The sequence below is a fragment of the Anomaloglossus baeobatrachus genome, chromosome 1, assembly GCF_048569485.1.
Source record: "Anomaloglossus baeobatrachus isolate aAnoBae1 chromosome 1, aAnoBae1.hap1, whole genome shotgun sequence".
Lineage (NCBI taxonomy): Eukaryota > Metazoa > Chordata > Amphibia > Anura > Aromobatidae > Anomaloglossus > Anomaloglossus baeobatrachus.
The window spans coordinates 209,683,284-209,706,089 of record NC_134353.1 but is presented as its reverse complement, the minus strand read 5'-3'; the positions used below and the strand labels follow the sequence as shown (position 1 = coordinate 209,706,089).

Below are 22,806 nucleotides of genomic sequence, written 5' to 3'. Positions count from 1 at the left end.
TATCTGCTGATCACAGCTGGAAGGCTGTAAACAGCAGATACGCTGTCTTTCTCTTTTGCTGTGCCCCGGGCACAGCGAAAGTGAAACCAATTCATGTGTAGTACAGGAGTCATCACATGACCCTGTACTACCATGGCAACTATCGGGAGTCACGTGATCGCGTCACGTGACTTCCGGTTTCGGCGGTAAGTAAAACTTTACCGCGATTGCGCTTATAATGGCGCTGTCATGTATTGACAGCGCCATTATAAGGGGTTAATCGGCACGAGCAGATAACGATTCTGCTCGTGCCTAGCAGGCACACATCTCAGCTGTGAAAATCAGCTGAGATGTGTGCCGATCGCGGCATGCTGCCGCCGGAGGACCGCGGGCAGTAAGATTATGTCATTTAGGACGTAATTTTACGGCCCGCGGTCGTTAAGGGGTTAATGTAATTCAGTAAAGTATAATAAGCTATTCAAACATTTTACATATTGAACCCCACAACACATCCATATGATCCTTCCATCTGACGATACATGCTGACTCTCTTTCATTATCTCCAAGGTGCAGGTTCCTATAGTTTGATTTTTTCACAAACCCAAGACAATCTGGTTGTAGTCCAAGCAAGCAATGGAGAGCAGACCATGCTTGCATCCATCCCTCTGGAAGTTCCGGAGAGCACTGCTCTTTATCCCAGTGCTGGGACTGCATCAGTATTAGTAGATGTCATATTGAGGTATCATAAAACATTTCCATGAAGAACCTTTTTTACCTTTACGTTGTGTCATCCTTATCACTTTTTTATACTCGTCTCTTCTCCTAGAATATTCTTTATTAAGATAATTGATTGCAACATCAGTCATTATTTTTTGACACGTCTATTAAGAAACTACTTTCCAGATGACATTCTGCTGCCATTGATCGCTCATTACTCATGGCTGACTGTGTACAATTTCTCACAGTCTGTTTTTTTCACCTTCCATACATGGAATTTAGTGTGGAGTGAATAAAGTTGAAAAGAGGATGGCTTCTACAAATGGATGATGATCCTAAACACAAGTCAAATCCATTATAGACTACCTCAAGAGGCGCAAGATGAAGGTTTTATAATGGCCCTCACAGTCCCCTGATCTGAACATCATTGAAAATCTGTGGCTAGACGTCAAAAGAGCAGTGCATGGAACTAGGAATCTCACAGAACCAAGGAAGAATAGATGAAAATCCCTCAAACAAGAAATGAAAGACACTTGGCTGGCTACAGAAAGCGTTTACAAGCTTTTACAGTCCATCTTCCTTTTTTGTTAATTTTAAGAATGTGCATGATTAAAAATCTATTTATTTTTTTGGCCTAAAATACATCTTTAACTTTATGCCTTTTAGAAATCATGTCATGTTCAATTTTCTTAACTGTTCACAATAACCGTAATTTTGACCAGGGGTGCCCAAACTTTTCATGCCACTGTTCCTCTTCGTTGACTGACCTGCTGTATATAGATCTATGCAGGTCACAAACTTCATGTTACCTTTAGCCTGGAGCATGGCAACACAAAATTAATAAAGTTCCGATATGAAGCAGAAACAGAAAAGGGTATGGATATGTGCCCACGATCAGGACTCGCTGCGTCCTGGACGTGGCGGGTCCTGAGCTGCGGGGCCTCGAGTCTCCTCCGCAGGAGAACGCAGCTGCTCCTGCCCACGATCCAGGCTTGGGCTGCTGTGGTCTCTCACTATGTTCTCCCCACGGAGAACACTTGTGTCTTCACAGCAAAAAATTGAATGATGGGGTTCGGGAAGCCACACCGCAGTTTAGTTTTCACTGTGGTTAAAACAAGCACAGTGGGCATGGGATTTCTAGAAATCCCATCCACTGGGCTTGTTCTGTACAATGCAGCGTTTTGGACGCAGCAAAAACACGCAGCATCCAAAACGCTGTGTACCCTGATTGTGGGCACGCAGCCTTATGCTGCTCTTGCATAGTAACTCTTACTATAACATATTTAATATCTATTCCGTGACCTTTCATACAAAGTTCAAACCCATGCTGCCATAATGCATACCTGCATGCAACAGGTCTTACTTCATTATTAGTGTCTACTGGCCCGTTGTGTGCCATAGGACACCCTTTTGGTGCACACTGTGTGAATGGGGGCATTTGGATACAATCACCATATACTTTTGAAGCTCTCTAGATGCAAACACTAAAATGTGCAAGACAGTAGAGTAAAGCTGCATGTTTGGGCATATCATGGTTATGTGATGTCCTGGCCTACCAGGTCGTCACAGGGTATTGTGCAATCTGCCTTCTGCACAGTATCCACCCTCCTTGGTTATGGGTCCTGGTCCTTTGGTGTTGCTAACAGCTTAGCCAATCAAAATCCTAGAAACACTTTACACTGTACCCACCAGACACACCATTGGGGGGCCTGAAGGGAATAGGGAAGCCCATATGGGGGGTTGGTAGGGGAAAGTGAGAAAGTGACAGTGGAGCAGAGGAGAGAGTGAAGGGAATCAGGAGAGGAAGGAGGTGCAGGTGAATCTCTGAGAGAGAGAGGTCACCGGCCTGGAGCAGGGCTCCTGTAGTTACAAGGTGGCAGACGTTGGTCTGGGCCTGGTAGGAGCTGGAACCTCGGTTGCAGGGGATTGTGTCAAGGGGCACGGACTGCCGAGGAGGGCAGCCGGCGGCCTTGAGCTATCACCGGGCAGGGGCCAGGGCACGACGGGGTACGTGGACCCTAGGCCGGAAAGTAGCTTCACGCGTTCCGGTAATTTCCCCGACGGGGGTGAAGACTTCAAGATTCATCCCCAACCTGCTCCAAAATCAGGGTACTAGTGCATCAATGGGATAGGACTTTCCCAATACAGTCCAAAGAAATCCTACGCGTGAATCCTGAGAGCAAACTCACTACGTTAGCCATACGGGTGAGCGGGACCTGAAGAATTTTACACCTGAGGGTCCAAATAAAGACAAAGGTGCCAAGGAAAGGGCCACAGGCTAACAGCAACACCAAGGGCACGGACCCAAGCGTGCTCCCTACAAGCTGCAGTGGTGCTCAGAACTTTGGTTTACAAGCTGTCGGTGTTGTTATTCCTGGACTGAGTGAGTACACTGGGAACCCCTTTTCCTACCTCCCACGGCACCCCAAGCACCAACAATCCAACGGGCCCCGGGACACAAACCCCCTACCCACGGAGGGGTTAACATCCGGCTGCTGCACCATCATCACCGGGCTCCCCAACAGCAGCGGTGGTCCCTCACATTACCACGCACCGTGGGTGGCATCACGAACTTTCTAACTCCCTTGTACATATCCCCCTTCTTCTTTTAATTCGAGTGTCCGCGCGGACACCCTGGATCCGGAGACAACTTGAGCCACCGCAGCTCCGGATCCGAGCGGCTCGGCCGCTGGCACGGGGGCGGTACACCTCATGTATTTGATTCACGGTATATGGCGGCGTTAAGCCTGGTACTCTTATGGGAGTTCTATTGCTGTCATTTTTTTGGGGACCCCTGTGAGTGGCATGTTAATATTCAGATGCTTCCCGTTGCGATCAGCTCTAATTAGTCATTGATCACTTTCTGTTACACTGATATGGTGTTCATGTCTCTTCTTCAGCACATTTTAAGGAACAGTATAACCTCTATTAATATATTAAAAGTAACCTCCCAATTGTGTGGCCTGTATAAAAGCCTATACTCCTATATGGGCCCATAACTCTCCTTGACTTCTATAGTGGGGGCGAATTAACCCATTCTAATACACGGAGAGATTATGACAGGAGACCGCATTCTGCTTGTGTATGAAGTGACAGATCGGTGTTTACCGCCGCTGTTTTCTTATTGCATGCCTGCAATGTTACTTTCATTTCATTAGATCAGTTTAGACTAAAAAAAGAGGAAAGTCTCATCTAATTTTCATGTCTTGTACTTGAACACATTTGTTCTCATTTCTAAGATAGGCAGATGAAAGACTTTCTTGTGATTAATATCTCCTAGACATCACTACAAATAACTGAAAAGTGCATTTTCTTAAAGAAAGACAAAAACAATGGTTGCCGCTATCATCTTTACCTCAATGTCATATACCTGTCAGCCTGCGTTTTCCCCAGCTACTCCGGACAGCTAAAATGTCAGGGTCGCAGTTATTGCCCTATGAGCTCCATGATAAAGTTGGATCTTGATCTTCAGGTGACTGACAGCTTTTTGATGTCTCCACTCCTGAAATGTAATTGCACCAGAATTTCTATAAAGATATTGCTGTAGACTGCACCAATAAAGTGCTGCTATATGTTGTAGAGCATTTAGTATATTGCCAATAAAACTTGGGAGCATCTTTTCCTACAACTGAGGTGGTGCGGCCACCACCTGTATGTCTTTATACACAGCAATCAAGAATGCAGTATATATATCTCCAAGCTGAACTGCAGCACATAAAAAAGACCCTTTATTATACTCAACTATGGGGCAGTCCAATAAGCGTGGCTGGTCTTGATCCGGAACTGTCCTACTCCCCTCCTTCGTGTGGATGACGCATCCTACATCATCCAAACAATCCCCCCTATTGTGCTCCTGCACAGAAACACTTTTCTCTGCCTTATCGGGGGCAGAACAAAGTGCTGTAATGCGTATGTCCAGGTAAAGGCCAAAGACCGCCCGCGCATACGCACTAGAATGCTTTGCTCTGCCCTTGGCATGGCAGAGAGAAGTGCGTAAGAGTGCAATGGAGTACAATGTGTGGATGACATAAGACGTATTATCCACACGAAGTTTGTAAGGAGGACGGCGGATTGCAAGAACAGAGGAGGCGTCGTATCAAGATCAGTGACACCCATCGGACCAGACCGCCCCGTAGGTGAGTATAGTAAAAGGTCTTTTATATGATACACAGATCGCCTTGGGGACATATATACAGTATTTTAGAAAACTGTTTATAAGGGCTTACTGGTGGTGGCCCTACTTTATACGGTCCTGTGTTGTTTTTCCAGTAAATATATGTGTAATTTATCAGGTAGGCAGTATCATCTCTATAGTTGATGCAGTTGGATCCTACATAGCCCGACACTGTGAACACTGCTCAGTGAAGGGGATACCCATTTCTGAACATATTCATGAAGATCCAAGAAGAATAGCTCAATGCAGTCTTCTAAGAAATCAAAATTGTTATTTTATTGGGTGTGCAAGTATTTACCCAACAGTAATGTCAGTAAATCACAGAATCAGGAGTTGCCATCTTTTAGGATTGTCTACAGTAGATATTCATAGATGGATGTAATAGGGCAACATAAAGCAAAATAGTGCTAAATAGATTGTGTTTGCTTGCGAGCAGGGCCCTCATGCCCTTGGTATCTGTTGAGTTCTGTTACTCTGTAATGTCCCCTCTGAATTGTAGAGTGCTGTGGAATATGTTGGCGCTTTAGAAATTAAAACGATGATTATTATTGCTATAAATAGTCTTAACACAATATAGGACCCCAAGTTCTCACAGCCCTTGTAGGACCTTCATGTGACATGCAAACTTTTAGGAATGAAACCTGCTCCCAGTACAAGTGTACTCTATTCTGCGCAATTATTTGGTACAGTAGAAGCCATTTCGCCACAATGGGCTTTTTAACAAGGTTCCTTTGAATGTTACATCTCTTCTAATTGAAGAAGCCTACGTACGAGAGAAACATCCAGATTTTCTTCTTTGTTCATACATATTTTGCATGCACATTAAGTCGGAAAATACAAATATGGTGGGTATAAGTTTATTTAATATTTAAAGGGTGCGTGCCCACGTTCAGTGTTCACAGTGTTTTGGATCTAGCGTGTTTTCGCTGCGTCCAAAATGCTGCGTTGTACAGTACAAGCACAGTGGATGGATTTCTAGAAATCCCGTGCCCACTGTACTTGTTTTTTTCTGCAGCAAACAGTGACCTGTGGTGCGGCTTTCCAATCCGTTGCGATGCGGATTCGCATGTGTCCTCTGTAGGGAGAACACAAGTGAAAGACTGCAGCGCATTGAACCCTGATCGTGGGTACGAGCAGCTGCGGTCTCCTGCGTTCTCCTGTGGAGGAGACTCTTGGCCCCACAGGTCAGGACACGCTGCTTCCGGGACACAGTCCTGATCGTTGGCACATACCCTAATACTTTTTTTAATCTAGTCTGCATGATAAATAGGCAGATTTAGCTACTAGTCTAAAAAATATGGAAGTTTGATTTCTGTACATCTCTTACATCAATTATAGTATCAGTTATATAAGGAAAGCGACACATTCAACGCACCTTGTATTGTCACTGTCACATAAAATGAACCACAAAATTCACAGTACCCTAAATACACTAGCATAATACTATTCCTGGGAGATTAATTTCCTGTGGAACTCTTCACTTTTCAGTTTGAAGAAGTCAGATGGAAATTTGAGAAGTGACTTGTAGTACGAGAACACAGGAGCTTAAATTATTAGTTTGAAATGTGACGCCAAAGTTTCCTGTGTATGTTTGATAAAGGATTTTCGTCATCTCTCATTACCTCTTACAGAATGGTTAACGGCTGGATGTGACAATTAGACTTTGTAATGTTCATAATGGACCTATATTACCATTATATTACCATTCATTCATTAGGTTAGTGCATTGTTTGTTTGTATATTTTTGTATGATGATGGATTCGAGGATACAAGTCTAAATGTATTCTTACGAAATGAAGTGATACAGTTGACTCCCTCTCTGACGAGTGGTCTTTGCATCCTGCAGTTTCATATGGACTTTTCTTTGGCTTTTATACCTGTCTTCTAATCCCAGTGATGACTCTGACAGAAACCTAAAATGAGCATACGGTAGATCTTTTAAGAATTATACAAATTCTTGTGTATTGCGCATGTCGTAAGGTAGTAATTTAGGAATGTGATCTAGTCCCTGGTACCTCGTACCTCCCTTTTTAAAAGCTAAGTCATAGGTGAAGCTAAGAATATTAAAGTGGTAGAATCAGATTAAACCATTAAATTAATCGTTTCCAATACACTTTTCATATTGCCATTTTGCCATACAAAAACTTCTGCCGTTGTATTTGGCTTCACATTACACTTATTATACATTTACTAGTAAAGATCTGTTCACATGTGCAGTAGTTGTTTCCATTTTTGGATCCCTTTTTGGATCATAAAAGTAGAAATAAAATGTTTCAGTACCCGTTCATTTGAATGGGAATGGCAGTGTCAAAAAATATTACCTCCTTCCAGCTGCTATCTGTTTAAGATTAAAAATAAAAAACATAGTCTGTTAAAAGTTTTTTGTTTAACCCAACCCAATGGTTCTTTTAACATTGAAGTCTAAGCGAAATGGATTATTGCAGTCTATGGGAAATTGATAATAAGGGGTGATCATTAGTGATGAATGAGCACTAAGATGCTCTTGTGTATAGTTCTGGTAACAAGCAGTTGGATGCTCGGATGGGTGAGTACCCAAGTATAATGGAAGTCAACAGCGCATGCAATCATTTTTCCACAATCTTCAGGAAAAGTGCTCAAGTTCAACATTGACTTCCGTTATACTCGGTACTCAAGTCACACCATCTGAGCATCTGAGTTAGGCTAGAGTCACACTTGATTATTACTCGCACGAGTGCAGCGAGAAAATCTCACATTGCACTCGGCCCTATTTAAGATAATGCTGCTGCTCATTTTTTCCTCAGCCTTAAATGGACTGAGGAAAAAAATCACATGTCACTCGCACCCATACATGTCTATGAGTGCGACTGAAACATTGGACTCTACTCGGATGACATCCAAGTACAGTGCGATATACACACAGGCTGACAATGGAGGAGATAGGGAGATTAGTCCCTCCCTCTTCTCTGCAGCTGTGATCCAATCTCAGGATCGGATCACAGCCGCATGACACTTGATTCACACTTGCAGCAGAGCCTGACCCAAGGGATATTAGCATATCGCATCCAATACTCTGGCATCAAAAGCGATACGCAAGTGTGACTCTGCCCTTACAAGTACCGAGCACCTGAGCATGGTAGTGATCGCTCATCACTAGTGATCATGTATTGTCACATCCCTTACTGGATTTGTTTTTTTTTAGCACTGCACAGAGACACCTGTAGTAAAAATCAAACCGTAAAATAGATACAAAATGACAAGTAACGTATCTGTCTGTTTTTAAATACCATATATCATTTTTATTTTTCCTAAAGATAGATCCATTCAAAGTTGGAAAATTTGTTTCCGTTTGGCATCCATTTTTGATCAGTTTGTAATGGATCATTTCTAGGGATGATCGAATACCTCAAATATTTGGCTTCGCAAATATCCGACGAATAGGTCGCCGCTATGCGAATATTCGATGCGCAATGTAAATCTTTGGGAAGCCCGAATAGTTCCGAATAGCTGTTATTCGGGTTTCCCATAGATTCACATTGTGCATCGAATATTCACGAATAGTGGCGACCTATTCGGCAAATATTCGCGAAGCCGAATATTTGAGGTATTCGATCATCCCTAATCATTTTGTTTTGTTTTAATCTCAAATTAATTGCAGGATAATAATAATAATAATAATAATAATGGACATGTGAACAGAGCGTAACTTTATGTTTCATATACTTAATTTACTTTAGCACTACAAAATCTGAAAATATCATAGTGATTTTGGTAGCATCATTGTAGGATTTTGTTTTATGGGCACGGTATTCAGTAAACTCATAGATGGACAGCGGTATGTGGGGTCTCTATAGCCCTGTGGGGGGACGTATTGTATCTTTACAAACAGTTTTCTGATGTTAAAGAGATCAAGATATTGCTGTACTCCATATCTGCATTCAAATATATATTTCTGACTGTATCACAGTCCAACATTACTTTAAATTGCATCCTAGGGAATTTGCTTAAATTCTAGTGAATTTTGTTTTAGATTGGCCTATGAAATGCCAGTTAAAAATCTCATCCTTTTTATGTCATTATTCGATGCCTTTAATCAAGTATAAGAAATAGCCCTGTATGCATTATGCATTGGAAGGTGACTTTTTTTACTGTACAGAATGGTCCCGTAGCAGTCTACCAATGTCATAGAACCTTACAAAATTGATCCCTATTACAACCATGTAAAAGAGCCTCAGATTACAATATCTGTGACCGCAGGGACTGGTATGAATAATATAATGAGTGCAAGTGCATATATTTTTATAATTTTTTTTTTCTGACCTTCTTACTACTTATAGTCAACCTCAGGAGTAACCATGAGAAGAGTGGACAAGATTAATACTTCCCAGTATTTATGTGTTAGCCTTAAGGCCCTGTCACACGCGACGATATATCGTTCGATCGCATGAGCGATCGCACCCGCCCCCGTCGTTTGTGTTTGTGCGTCACGGGCAATTCGTTGCCCTTGGCGCACAATGTCGTTAACCCCCATCACACGTACTTACCTCCCTAACGACGTCGCTGTGGGCGGCAAACATCCTCTTCCTGAAGGGGGTTGGACGTTCAGCGTCACAGCGACGTCACACAGCAGCCACCCAATAGAAGCGGAGGGGCGTAGATGAGCGGGACGTAACATCCCGCCCACCTCCTTCCTTCCGCGTTTCCGGCGGGAAGCAGGTAAGCTGTGTTCGTCGTTCCCGGGGTGTCACACGTAGCGATGTGTACTGCCTCAGGAATGACGAACAACCGGCGCGCAGAAGTAGTAACGACATTATGAAAATGAACGACGTGTCAACGAGCAACGATAAGGTGAGTATATTTGATCGTTAACAGTCTTTGGTGGTGTCACACGCTACGACATCTCTAACGATGCCGGATGTGCGTTACGGAATCCGTGACTCCAATGACATATCGTTAGATATATCGTATCGTGTGACGGGGCCTTTAGTCTAGCTTTTGATTTTTTTTTTGTTTGTCTCATGACCTCCTTGACTAATGGTTGTATACACATACTTTCTACAAGTGTTACAAATTAACCTTTGCTCTTGTAAAGTGTAAGTCTTATGAGTATTGACTGTTCTGACTCCTCTTCATCTAGTGTAGCAATTACTGCATCATTGACTGAAGATAATCCGTGAGATACAAAACCTTACAATTTCTCCAAATCCCTGAGAATATCAGAGTGATATAGAGCACAGAAATCACAATATACAAAGACCTATAACTGTATGAAACCATCCACATGAATAACATTGTATATGATATTGTATGTCTCAAAAGGATGTATATACATTACCTAAACACAATTTATCCGCTCTGTGCTTATTTTGTGCTTTCCAATTGTAGATTTTTGATCACTTTATGTAAAAACTGATAAACATCACTTAATTACATGGGTAAATGTCCCGTTTATATAACTAAAAGCTGTCTCATCTTCTAGTAAACTTATCTAAAGGCCCTATACACATTACACTACCGTTCACTAAACCCACTCAATCAGTGGGCTATGCCAACATTTTACAGTAATGTTTATGGGTGACTCTCATTTCTCCCCCAAAGCATGATGTCAGGGCTGATAAGGATCTGGCATATCTTATTTCAGACTGCCGATCCTTTTGTTCTCTTTAGGCTGGATTCACACAATGGTATTGCATCTGATGCGAGAGCATCTGATGCGGTATGCTAATGACCCTCGGCTCCTGCTCTGCTACCAGGATAAGCCAAGTTTCATGCAACTGTGATCTGATAGTGCGATCCGATCACAGCTGCGGAGGAGAGGGCTAGCGCTGCAGAGGAGAAGCAAGGACTAATCTCCACATCTCCTCCATTGTCAGCTGATGCAATTATCGTTTCACTTGCACCCATAGACTTCTATGGGTGCTGGTGACACGTCTCTCCCTGATAATCAGAGCATGCTGCGACTTTTCTCTCATCCAGAATCTGACTATTTGCTCTTCCTCATTGAAAAACATTGATCCGATTGCAATTCGAGATTTTTTCGCATTGCACTCGTCCGATTCATTCGCTCGTGTGAGCATACCCTTAAAATGAATTGCTACCAAAGGAATCTGACAGCTCCTCCCTCATAGAAAACATGGCAGCTCTCAGCAAGTATGGAAGTAGGAAGAGAAATCTGTCACCTGAACAATTGGATAAATCAATCAACAGATATCTTTTGTGTATGGGACCTCTAACCTGCTAAGGACTCATTCACATATGTCCAGCATTAATACCCACTGGCAATTTCTTTTACACATATAACAGTATTTTTCCCTGGATGAAGAATATTGAAAGAAATATTGGTATTACCTTGATTGCACAGAATACCACATGCAAATTAGACTAATTGAAAGCATTAATATGACTCTCATTAACACAGTACTGTAATAAGGTTCGTTGACACAAACCACTTTGTTATGTGTTGTGAGCTTTATAGAAGACACATTTGTCACCGATATTTGAGATCACTGAAATGCTCAAATAATTGGAAAAGGCCTGAGGCATATGGCAGATTGGTGCAAGAGGTTGTATGGCGGCATACAGAGTTTCTATAGCTGTATACTATAGAGCAGCAGGCACTATGTATGCCACAGTCACAGGCCTGCAGGCAACTTGTCACAGGGCTATTCCCCATAGACAGACAAAAAACTGTCATAAGAAACCTAAGGCCTACAGAGGACCAGTAGAGTCCTATATTAGTCTATAGCTGCTCTGTACACCTGTACAAATGAGGTTTTTCAGGCCATAGAGGTTTGTTGTTTTATTTATTTATTTATTTATTTATTTATTTACTAGAAGGTGGCCCGATTCTAACGCATCGGGCATTCTAGAATGTATTGTGTAGTTAATGTATGATTTTTGTTATATATATCGATGTTGTTGTGTGTAGTTGCCAAGTGTTTGTGTAGGGGCTGTAAATGTTCTGGGTGTTGTCTGGGTGGGGGGGTGTGAGAGCGGTGTTGTTTGTGTGGAGCGCTGTGTGTGTGTTGTGTTGTTTGTGGAGCGCTGTGTGTCTGCAGTGTTGTCTGTGTGTGGTGCTGTGTGTGTTGCGCGGTTTGTGTGGGTGTGGGTGTGGGGTGCATGTGTGTGTTTTGGGGGGAGGTATGTTTTGTGCAATGTGTGTGTGTTGCGCGGAATGTGCGTATATTTGTGTATGCTGCGGTGTTTGTGTGTTGGGTGTTGTGTGTGTGCAGCGTTGTCTGTGTGTGTGGGTGTCTGTGTAGGGCGGTGTTTGTGGTTCCCAGTGTGTGTGTGGTGTGTTGTGCGGTGCGCGTGTGGCAGTGTGTGTGTGTGTTTTGGGGGGAGGTGTGCACCCCCATCGTGCTCCATCTCCCATGCTGCGCACCCCCCATCGTGCTCCATCCCCCATGCTGTGCACCCCCCATCGTGCTCCATCCCCCATGCTGCGCACCCTCCATCGTGCTCCATCCCCCATGCTGCGCACCCCCCCATCGTGCTCCATCCCCCATGCTGCGCACTCCCCATCGTGCTCCATCCCCCATGCTGCGCACCCCCCATCGTGCTCCATCCCCCATGCTGCGCACCCCCCATCGTGCTCCATCCCTCATGCTGCGCACTCCCCATCGTGCTCCATCCCCCATGCTGCGCACTCCATCCCCCATGCTGCGCACTCCCCATCATGCTCCATCCCCAATGCTGCGCACCCCCCATCGTGCTCCATCCCCCATGCTGCGCACCCCCCATCGTGCTCCATCCCCCATGCTGCGCACCCCCCATCGTGCTCCATCCCCCATGCTGCGCACTCCCCATCGTGCTCCATCCCCCATGCTGCGCACTCCCCATTGTGCTCCATCCCCCATGCTGCGCACCCCCTGTCGTGCTCCATCCCCCATGCTGCGCACCCCCCATCATGCTCCATCCCCCATGCTGCGCACTCCCCATCGTGCTCCATCCCCCATGCTGCGCACCCCCCATCGCGCTCCATCCCCCATGCTGCGCACTCCCCATCGTGCTCCATCCCCCATGCTGCGCACTCCCCATCGTGCTCCATCCCCCATGCTGCGCACTTCCCATCGTGCTCCATCTCCCATGCTGCGCACTCCCCATCATGCTCCATCCCCCATTCTGCGCACTCCCCATCGTGCTCCATCCCCCATGCTGCGCACTCCCATCGTGCCCCATCATGCTCCATCCCCCATGCTGCGCACTCCCCATCGTGCTCTATCCCCCATGCTGCGCACTCCCCATCGTGCTCCATCCCCCATGCTGCGCACTCCCCATCGTGCTCCATCCCCCATGCTGCGCACTCCCCATCGTGCTCCATCCCCCATGCTGTGCACCCCCATCACGTGCTCCATCCCCCATGCTGCTCCATCCCCCATGCTGCGCACTCCCCATCATGCTCCATCCCCCATGCTGCGCACTCCCCATCGTGCTCCATCCCCCATGCTGTGCACCCCCCATCGTGCTCCACAGTCACACATCAGACAGTATACACGCACACATCTGATCGCATACACTCACACCCCACTTCTGCCTGTGCTCTCCGGTGGGCGGTCCCAGCAGCTGTGCTGCACGCAGTGCTCCTCTGCCTTCTGCCGACACGCACACATCCGATCGCATACACGCACACATCCGATCGCATACACGCACACACCCGATCGCATACACGCACACACCCGATCGCATACACGCACACACCCGATTGCATACACGCAAACACACATTGACGATATCGCACATACGTGCTCACACAATCAAAACATCCGGAGATACCACATGCTTCCGGCCATGTGATCCTCCGGCAGGTCCTGGAAGGTCACTGCACGCCGAGAAGCAAGCGATATCACTGGATGTTGTGAGTGTGTGGATGCGATCTGATGTGTGTGTGAGGTGTGTGTGAGAGTGAGTGTGATCTGATGTGTGTGTGTGTGTCTGTTCTTATGTGTGTGCGTGTGTGTTCCGCCGCTGCAGGACCTTGATGCGCTCACTGTGTACGCTGGTAACCATGCTACACAATATTACCCGATGTGTACCATGGTTACCAGCGTACCCCGCCCCCCGCACGCACGGGAGCCCACACCAGCGTACGCCGGCAACCCCAGCAATTTGAGGGTATGTGTCGGCTGGGTTGCCGGCGTACGCTGGTGTGGGCTCCCGGGGGTACAGCACTCACCTGGGAGTCAGGGCTCCGTGTCGGTTCGGGGAATGCGTGCGGGGGGCGGGGCCAGGGCGAGCGTGCAATGCGTGAGGGGGCGGGGGCGAGAGGCCAATCCGTGTGGGGAGGCGGAGCCGAGGCGAGCGGCCAATGAGACGCTTGTCGCGGTAATGACAGAAATTTAGAGCAAGACAGACAGACAGACAGAATAAGGCAATTATATATATAGATTTATTTATTAACCAGTATGTCCAAAATCTAGTCTACTACTCTGTGGCAATTTTAATGTTTTCCATACAGATCTTATGATATTAATTTAACATTTGATTTATCCTGGATGGCTACCACCCCTAGGGTATGTGTAAATGCACACACTTCAGAGATCACACATGCGCACTTGGACATTGTGATCTTAGGCATTTTAGGTAACTAGGTAGGTGGTCAGACTCCATCGAGTTCAACCTAACATGTTGGTCCAGAGGAAGACAAAAACCCCCCATGGACCAAACACTATTAGCTCCATTTTATTCCTTCAATACTCCACATAGGGCAGTCAGATTAGTTCCCTGGATCATCGTCCCATCACATAATCTACTGGCCATAACCTGTACCATTATACTTTTCAAGAAGGGTATTCAGGCCCCTCTTGAATTTTAGTAGTGAATCAACCATTACAACATCATGAGTTCCATAGTCTCACTGCTCTTACAGTAAAGAATCTGCTCACATCCTGATAACCCCATTAAAAGCTATGTCTCCTAAATGCAAATCAGCGAACTTTGCTTTTCATTTAAAATATCTTGCCATTTTGCAACTGTTTTCCATGTCTGGTTGTACTGCTTTTGACATAGCTTTAACCACACTGCTCCTGAATTCTGTCTACTTAGAGTTGGTGTTAATATTGTGCGCACACTGTGTATTGCAGTGTTACATTTTTCAATGTATGGCTATGTATGGTTGCACTGTTGTAAGTTACTTGCAATATACTTTTTGGACTGTATTCCTCTCTATTGAGTAGCCCTGTGTGTTAAGCTATTCCATTGCAAAGAAATGGTATACTGTGGGGGGGCTGTGGGGGAGCAGGGCGGTGTGGCGGGTGTCCCAGATGCTCGCTGCTGGGCTGTGAGGCAGGCAACATCCAGAAACTGTCAGCGGAGCGAGCTTCAAAGAAATAGCGCCCAGAGTCGGCGCGTGCGCAGATTGAGCTATCGGCTCAGTGACAAGCTGAGATCTCATCTGTGCACGTGCCGCCTCCGGGCACCATTTTCATTAAGTCTGCTGCTGAGAGATCATTGGGCCGGAGATGGCGTGTGCACAGATGAGATCTTGAGCCATTATTTGAAGCCTGCACCGCCGAAATTTCAAGATGGCCACTGTCTCACCGCCAGCAGCCCGCAGCCCTAGCACAGCGCCCGCAGAATCACTCCTGCCTCCTGCTATCCCTCTCCACCACCTCCCGATAAGCTACATTTGGATTATAAGACGCACCCCTCATTTTCTTTCCAAATTTTTGGGAGGAAAAGTGCATATTATAATCCGAAAATACGGTATATCAATATAGTTTTGTCAAAGCCAAATACCAGGAATTATCAAAAGCAAAAAAGCTTAATTTAAAACATGAGATACCATAAAAAGACAAAAAATGCAACGTCATAAACACACATAAAAAAACACAAACCAATTAATTTAATAAAAACCCCACAAGTAACATAATTTACATAAAAGTTGCAGAAATTCTGCAACATCAAAAGCTCATTAGTGCATTACAGTAGAAAAGTGTTCGCCATAATGGCAGAGGGGCTGTAGACTGTGTTAGAGATTACACATCAGATCACAGGCTCCATCATCGTGTACATGGGTAGGACAGCACATGGTGGGGTCTGCAGGGGAGGTAGAGATCACACATCAGATCACAGGCTCCATCATCGTGTACATGGGTAGGACAGCACATAGTGGGGTCTGCAGGGGAGGTAGAGATCACACATCAGATCACAGGCTCCATCATCGTGTACATGGGTAGGACAGCACATAGTGGGGTCTGCAGGGGAGGTAGAGATTACACATCAGATCACAGGCTCCATCATCGTGTACATGGGTAGGACAGCACATGGTGGGGTCTGCAGGGGAGGTAGAGATCACACATCAGATCACAGGCTCCATCATTGTGTACATGGGTAGGACAGCACATGGTGGGGTCTGCAGGGGAGGTAGAGATCACACATCAGATCACAGGCTCCATCATCGTGTACATGGGTAGGACAGCAGCACATGGTGGGGTCTGCAGGGGAGGTAGAGATCACACATCAGATCACAGGCTCCATCAATGTGTATATGGGTAGGACAGCACATGATGGAGTCTGCAGTAGCGATAGAGATCACACAGTTTCAGCATCAGTTTCTCCAGAGAGGAGAAAAGATCAGATTTAGATTAATTTGTGTGTCTAGCTTGAGAAATCAGCAGAGAACTGAGATGACTTAGTACTTGAGAACTGGTGCAAGTAGCAGCATCGTAGATTTAGTGTTTCATACCTAGAATGTACCACAAAGGAAGGGCTTGCTCACATAATAAAAGTCTAAAACTAGAATTTTATCATTTATCAGCAGCAGATCATGGGGGTCTAAAAATGAATGAAGAGATTGTTTGCATCCTGAGCCTCAGTGCAGCGTTTTAACTTAAAGGGGTTGTCTGGTCTAAAATGATAAGTCTGCAGTCATTCTGTGTCAGTCTGTGACTGAAGACTGAATCGTCCCTGCGCACACACTGTGCGCTGAAAATATTTGCCGGTTTCTGAGCTGGGAATGGCAACTGACTGCAATTGTGTGCATTGCATGTTCCCGGCCAGAACCCAACTAATGAGTACGTCCGACTAGTAAGCATGGCCGTCTAGTGAGTGTGGCTGTCTAGTGGGTGCGGCCTTGCGCAATACACTTGTATCGTGCAAGGCTGCGCCCTCTAGTAAGATTCTGGCTGGGAACATGCATATCGCATAATTGTGGACCGCCATTCCTAGCCCAGAAACTGGCGATTCCTCGCAGTGCACAGTGTGTGTGTGCTGGGAGGGTTCATGAGTCTGCAGTCACATAGAGAGACTGCAGACTTATCATTTTCGACTGGACAACTCTTTTAACGATACCCACTAACATTTGGTAAAACTTAATTTATTCAAACCAAAGATCAAATCTATGCATTTTAATCCTAACGCCCATACATATAAGTATTGGACAGAATGTGGTCAATCTGTTAGATGTTGATTTGTTGGGAACCAACATTCAGTAACATGCTATTCTAAACTGGTAGATAAGGGATTTAAAAAAACACACAGCTGGCTTGCACAAAATAGCAATGACTGGCCGTATTCATGTCATACACTTGTTTTTTTTCAACCAATAACAGCCGCAAAATCCAACTTCAGTCCACATATATTTTACAACAGTCTAACGGGAATGTCAGGTCAGAATTGGACAACTCAACCAGCATTTATCCTGCATAGGCAGCTTCAGTCACTAGCAAGTATGATCTTGCTGTTAAGAGGGCCTTACTCCATAGCAAGTCTTGATTTTACTTTTCATTCATCACGGCCATGACCAAGAACATAATATATAATGTAATATGGACTATTTTATAACGACCCATTTGTTTCTGCCAATTTTGCCTATTGACTATTAAGTCATTGGTACCAGTTTTGTTACATTTCCTTTCATATACATATGCTATTGCAATTGCAGAATTCTTCTTGTCAAGACTAAAAGGTCATTTATCTTCCATTGCTGTTGTTGATTACAGGAGAAAGCTACGTTTGTGCCTCAAATGAGTGTTATCGAAAGGTGGACTACAATCGAAACACAAGTCCCAACTGGTCTGTGAATGTAAGGACTGGCTCCGGTCGATCTTTGTCGTCCTTAACCACACTGAAGAACGAAATGAAAGAAAGCAAAGACTTCATTAAACCCAAGCTTGTGACCGTCATCCGGAGTGGAGTGAAGCCACGCAAGGCAGTGCGGATCCTCCTAAATAAAAAGACCGCACACTCCTTTGAGCAAGTCCTAACAGACATCACCGATGCTATAAAGTTGGATTCAGGTGTTGTCAAGAGGTTATGTACTCTGGATGGGAAACAGGTAGGTGAATATCTCCTCTCATACATTTCTTTTTTCCCTATGACTAAGGGCGTCTGATACGCCAGAAACGCATAAGGGTTGCCATGTGCATTTTTCTAATCACGTTCTAATAAATATTTTTATATTTATATGATTGACGAGGTTGTGCCCAGAGTTTTCCTTCTTTCATGGTTATCCGCTGTGCACATCAGCATCGACGGCACCCACAATTTTAATATTGACATGAATTGTATTCAAGCAGCTCAGTAGTCTTCACTTTTTCTTCTCTTCCTAAGTGAATATTTATTATAAAAGATGAATAAGTTTCATGGGACATGAAAATCTGATAAATTAATGTCTTTGGCTTTTTTCATTTTTCACTATAACCACGGTCCAAAGAGCAAAGTGTGAATGGTATTCCTGGTGCACGCAATGCACATTGTTGCTCGTAAATGTGGAATCACACAAAAGTTGACGCCAACTTGCATCTGGGGTATTGTGGCCTCATTGAGCCTTTGGGCCTTTGGGCTCATAATGCAGTATTAGAAACATTGTTTTTTTTAGTCTTTATGGTTTACTTTTTGATTTATTTAATTGTAAATTTAAGAAAAATGAAAAGGGAATTCTACCTGCTAACCTTTACACGTATCGAAACCCAAGTAATTTCCATGAAACTCAAGCACTTTTAAGTCTCAAACATCTTCAATCCGTACGGTTAAAAAAAAAGTTTGGAGACTAATATCTGACCACTTGCTACATAATTCATGATGAAGAAGATAGACAAGTAAACAAGCAAAGGGGTCTCTTCATAAAAGGTGCACAGGTTTTACTTTAACTGGGTTCACACTAAGCGACAGCGACAACGACGTCGCTGTTACGTCACCAATTTCTGTGACGTAGCAGCGACCTTGTAAGTCGCTGTTATGATCGCTGCTTAGCTGTCAAACACAGCGACGCAGCAGCGATCATAACGTCGCTGTGCTACATGTGCAGAGAGCAGGGAGCCGCGCTTAGCGCTGGCTCCTTGCTCTCCTAGGTACAGTACACATCGGGTTAATTAACCCGATGTGTGCTGCAGCTACATGTCACAGTGCAGAGAGCAGGGAGCCGCGCACACTGCTTAGCGCTGGCTCCTTGCTCTCCTTGCTACAGTATACATCGGGTTAATTACCCGATGTGTACTGCAGCCACATGTGCACAGAGCAGGAGCCGGCACTGGCAGCAAGGGCGGAGGCTGGTAACGAAGGTAAATATCGGGTAACCAGGGAAAGGTCTTCCCTTGGTTATCCGATGTTTACGCTGGTTACAGCTGACCGCAGCTGCCAGACGCCGGCTCCTGCTCGCTTCATTTCGTCGCTCTCTCGCTGTCACACACAGCGATGTGTGTGTCACAGCGGGAGAGTGATGACCAAAAAATGAAGCAGGACATTCAGCAACGACCGGCGACCTCACAGCAGGGGCCAGGTCGTTGCTGGATGTCACACACAGCGACAGCGACGGGACGTCGCTGCAACGTCACAGAAAATGGTGACGTAGCAGCGACGTCGTTGTCGCTGTGTGTGACACCAGCCTTAGGCCCTGGAGGTTGTGGGTGAGGCTAAACCAATTACTCTAGCTTTTCAGTACTATAAATAATTATGTGGTATCTGTGAGACTATACTGTAGATATTCATTATAGATACAGTGGGTACGGAAAGTATTCAGACCCCTTTACATTTTTCACTCTTTGTTTCATTGCAGCCATTTGGTAAATTCAAAAAAGTTTATTTTTTTCTCATTAATGTACACCCTGCACCCCATCTTGACAGAAAAAAACCCAGAAATGTAGAAAGTTTTGCAAAAAGAAAAACTGAAATATCACATGGTCATAAGTATTCAGACCCTTTGCTCAGACATTCATATTTAGGTCGCATGCTGTCCATTTCCTTGGGATCCTCCTTGAGATGATTCTACTCCTTCATTGGAGTCCAGCTGTGTTTAATTAAACTGATAGGACTTGATTTGGAAAGGCGCACACCTGTACACTGTGTGTAGAATTATTAGGAAGTAGTATTTTTGAGGATGTTTTGTATTATTGATCAACAACTATGTTCTCAATCAACCCAAAAGACTCATACATATCAAAGCTTAACATTTTTGGAAGTTGGAGTGGGTTTTTTTTAGATTTGGCTATCTTAGGAGGAGATCTGTTTGTGCAGGTAACTATTACTGTGCAGAATTATTTGGCAACTTAATAAAAACCAAATATATTCCCATCTCACTTGTTTATTTTCACCAGGTAAACCAATATAACTGCACAAAATTTAGAAACAAATATTTCTGACATGCAAAAACAAAACCCCCAAAATTAGTGACCAATATAGCCACCTTTCTTTATAATGACAATCAACAGCCTACCATCCATAGATTCTGTCAGTTGCTTGATCTGTTTACGATCAACATTGTGTGCAGCAGCCACCACAGCCTCCCAGACACTGTTCAGAGAGGTGTACTGTTTTCCCTCCCTGTAGATCTTACATTTTATGAGGGACCACAGGTTCTCTATGGGGTTCAGATTAGGTGAAGAAGGGGGCCATGTCATTATTTTTTCATCTTTTAGACCTTTACTGGCCAGCCACGCTGTGGAGTAGTTGGATGAATGTGATGGAGCATTGTCCTGCATGAAAATTATGTTTTTCTTGAATGATACCGACTTCTTCCTGTACCACTGCTTGAAGAAGTTATCTTCCAGAAACTGGCAGTAGGTCTGGGTGTTGAGCTTCACTCAATCCTCAACCCGAAAAGGTCCCACAAGTTCATCTTTGATGATACCAGCCCATACCAGTACCTCACCTCCACCTTGCTGGCATCTGAGTCGGAGTGGAGCACTCTGCCTTTTACTGATCCAGCCTCTGGCCCATCCATCTGGCCCATCAAGAGTCACTCATTTCATCAGTCCATAAAACCTTTGAAAAATCAGTCTTAAGATATTTTGTGGCCCAGTCTTGACATTTTATCTTATGTTTCTTGTTTAAAGATATTTTTGATACTCCAGTAATGTTGCAGCTCTGAAATATGGCCAAAATGGTGGAAAATGGCATCTTGGCAGCTTCACGCTTGATTTTCCTCAATTCATGGGTAGTTATTTTGCGCCTTTTTTGCCTATCACGCTTCTTGCGACCCTGTTGGCTATTTGCCATGAAATGCTTGATTATTCAGTGATCACGCTTCAAAAGTTTGGCAATTTCAAGACTGCTGCATCCCTCTGCAAGACATCTCACAATTTGGGACTTTTCAGAGCCTGTCAAATCTTTTTTCTGACCCATTTTGCCAAAGGGAAGGAAGTTGCCTAATAATTAAGCACACCTTACATAGGGTGTTGATGTCATTACACCACACCCCTCCTCATTACAGAGATGCACATCACCTGATTTACTTAATTGGTAGTTGGCACTCAAGCCTATACAGCTTGAAGTAAGACCACATGTATATAAATTATCATGTGATCAAAATACTCATTTGCCTAATAATTCTGCTGTACACAGTGTATATATAAGACCTCACAGCTTAAGAGGGTGTCCACTACTTTTACATTGATGACCTATCCTTAAGATAGGTCTTCAACGTCTGATCATCCGGGGTCCGACACCCACCTCCCCCGCCGATCAGCTGTTGTCAGTACCAGCGGCGGTAGCAGACAGCCAGCTATGCTCATTTCCGGAGCTGAGGTGAATGTGCAGTACCCAGCCATTATCAGTTGACGGGGCAGCTCTGGAATTGAGCTATTTCGCCGGTACAGAGAACATCTGATCGATGGGACATTGATGACCCATCCTAAGGTTAAGCCATCAATGTAAAAGTAGTGGACAACCTCTTTCATAAATTAAATAACTTGTATTATTTTTCTGTTCTTGTTTCCTTTTGTTTTTACTTTAACAATGACTAGAGATGAGCGAATAGTAATTATTCGTGTTCGGATAATGCTTACCGAATACCATTGAACTATTCCAGTATTCGTCGCAAGAAAAATGCTCAGGTTCCCCATTGATTTGCATTAATCATTATGAATACTGGAATAGTACTTTGGGATTTGTTACGAATAATCCAAACCCGAATATTTAGTATTCGCTCATCACCAATAATGACCGTAAATTGTGTCTTGTTTTTGTTTGTTTTTTTATGCTCATGATTAATAACAAATAGAGACAGACTTAATCCTATGGTACCTTAGCAGATTGACTTATCATTACACTGTCTGGGTCCTTTTAACAATAGATATTTATAGCGGGAATGTGTCAGTGTAAATAATACCGCCTCATTACAGTATAAAACAATGTAGTGCCAAAGGTGGTAGCTGAGCCCAGCTGTTGTTTTGTAGAAAATACAGCAAAAGTACGTTTGTTTTTCTGTTGCTTTTCTCCTTCGGTTATGTGGGTGAATTGTCAGTGTGTAGCTCATGTAGGCAGATATTAGTAACAGCAGGCAGGAGAATCATTGTTCTTTAAGAGCCAAAAATATCCTGGATACTTCCAGTTCTACAGCAGTTAGTATGAAATCTTATAGGAGAACAGTATTAGCTAGATATAAAGTATAAGTATATTATCGCTAATTGATGTAGCTATGGGACAGGCATTAGGAATGAGCGTTCCTCGTCACTTCAATAGGTAGCTTGCTGTTAATTGAATGGTATTTTCTTTCTGTTCTGAATAACAAGTAGTTGGAT

At 44.4% G+C, this 22,806-nt stretch overlaps 1 protein-coding gene across 4 annotated transcripts in view; it reads left to right on the top strand.

Annotated features, from left to right (window-relative positions):
- DCLK2 (doublecortin like kinase 2) overlaps positions 1–22,806 on the top strand; it is a 185,837-nt gene that overhangs the window by 17,206 nt on the left and 145,825 nt on the right. For all 4 annotated transcript variants that reach the window (XR_012754158.1, XM_075347971.1, XM_075347964.1 and 1 more), the window contains exon 2: positions 17,791–18,125. Coding sequence is in view for 3 of the 4 variants with exons in the window: in XM_075347971.1 (XP_075204086.1) it covers positions 17,791–18,125 (335 nt within the window). In the remaining variant the exon portion in view is untranslated. The remainder of the gene's footprint in view (positions 1–17,790; positions 18,126–22,806) is intronic.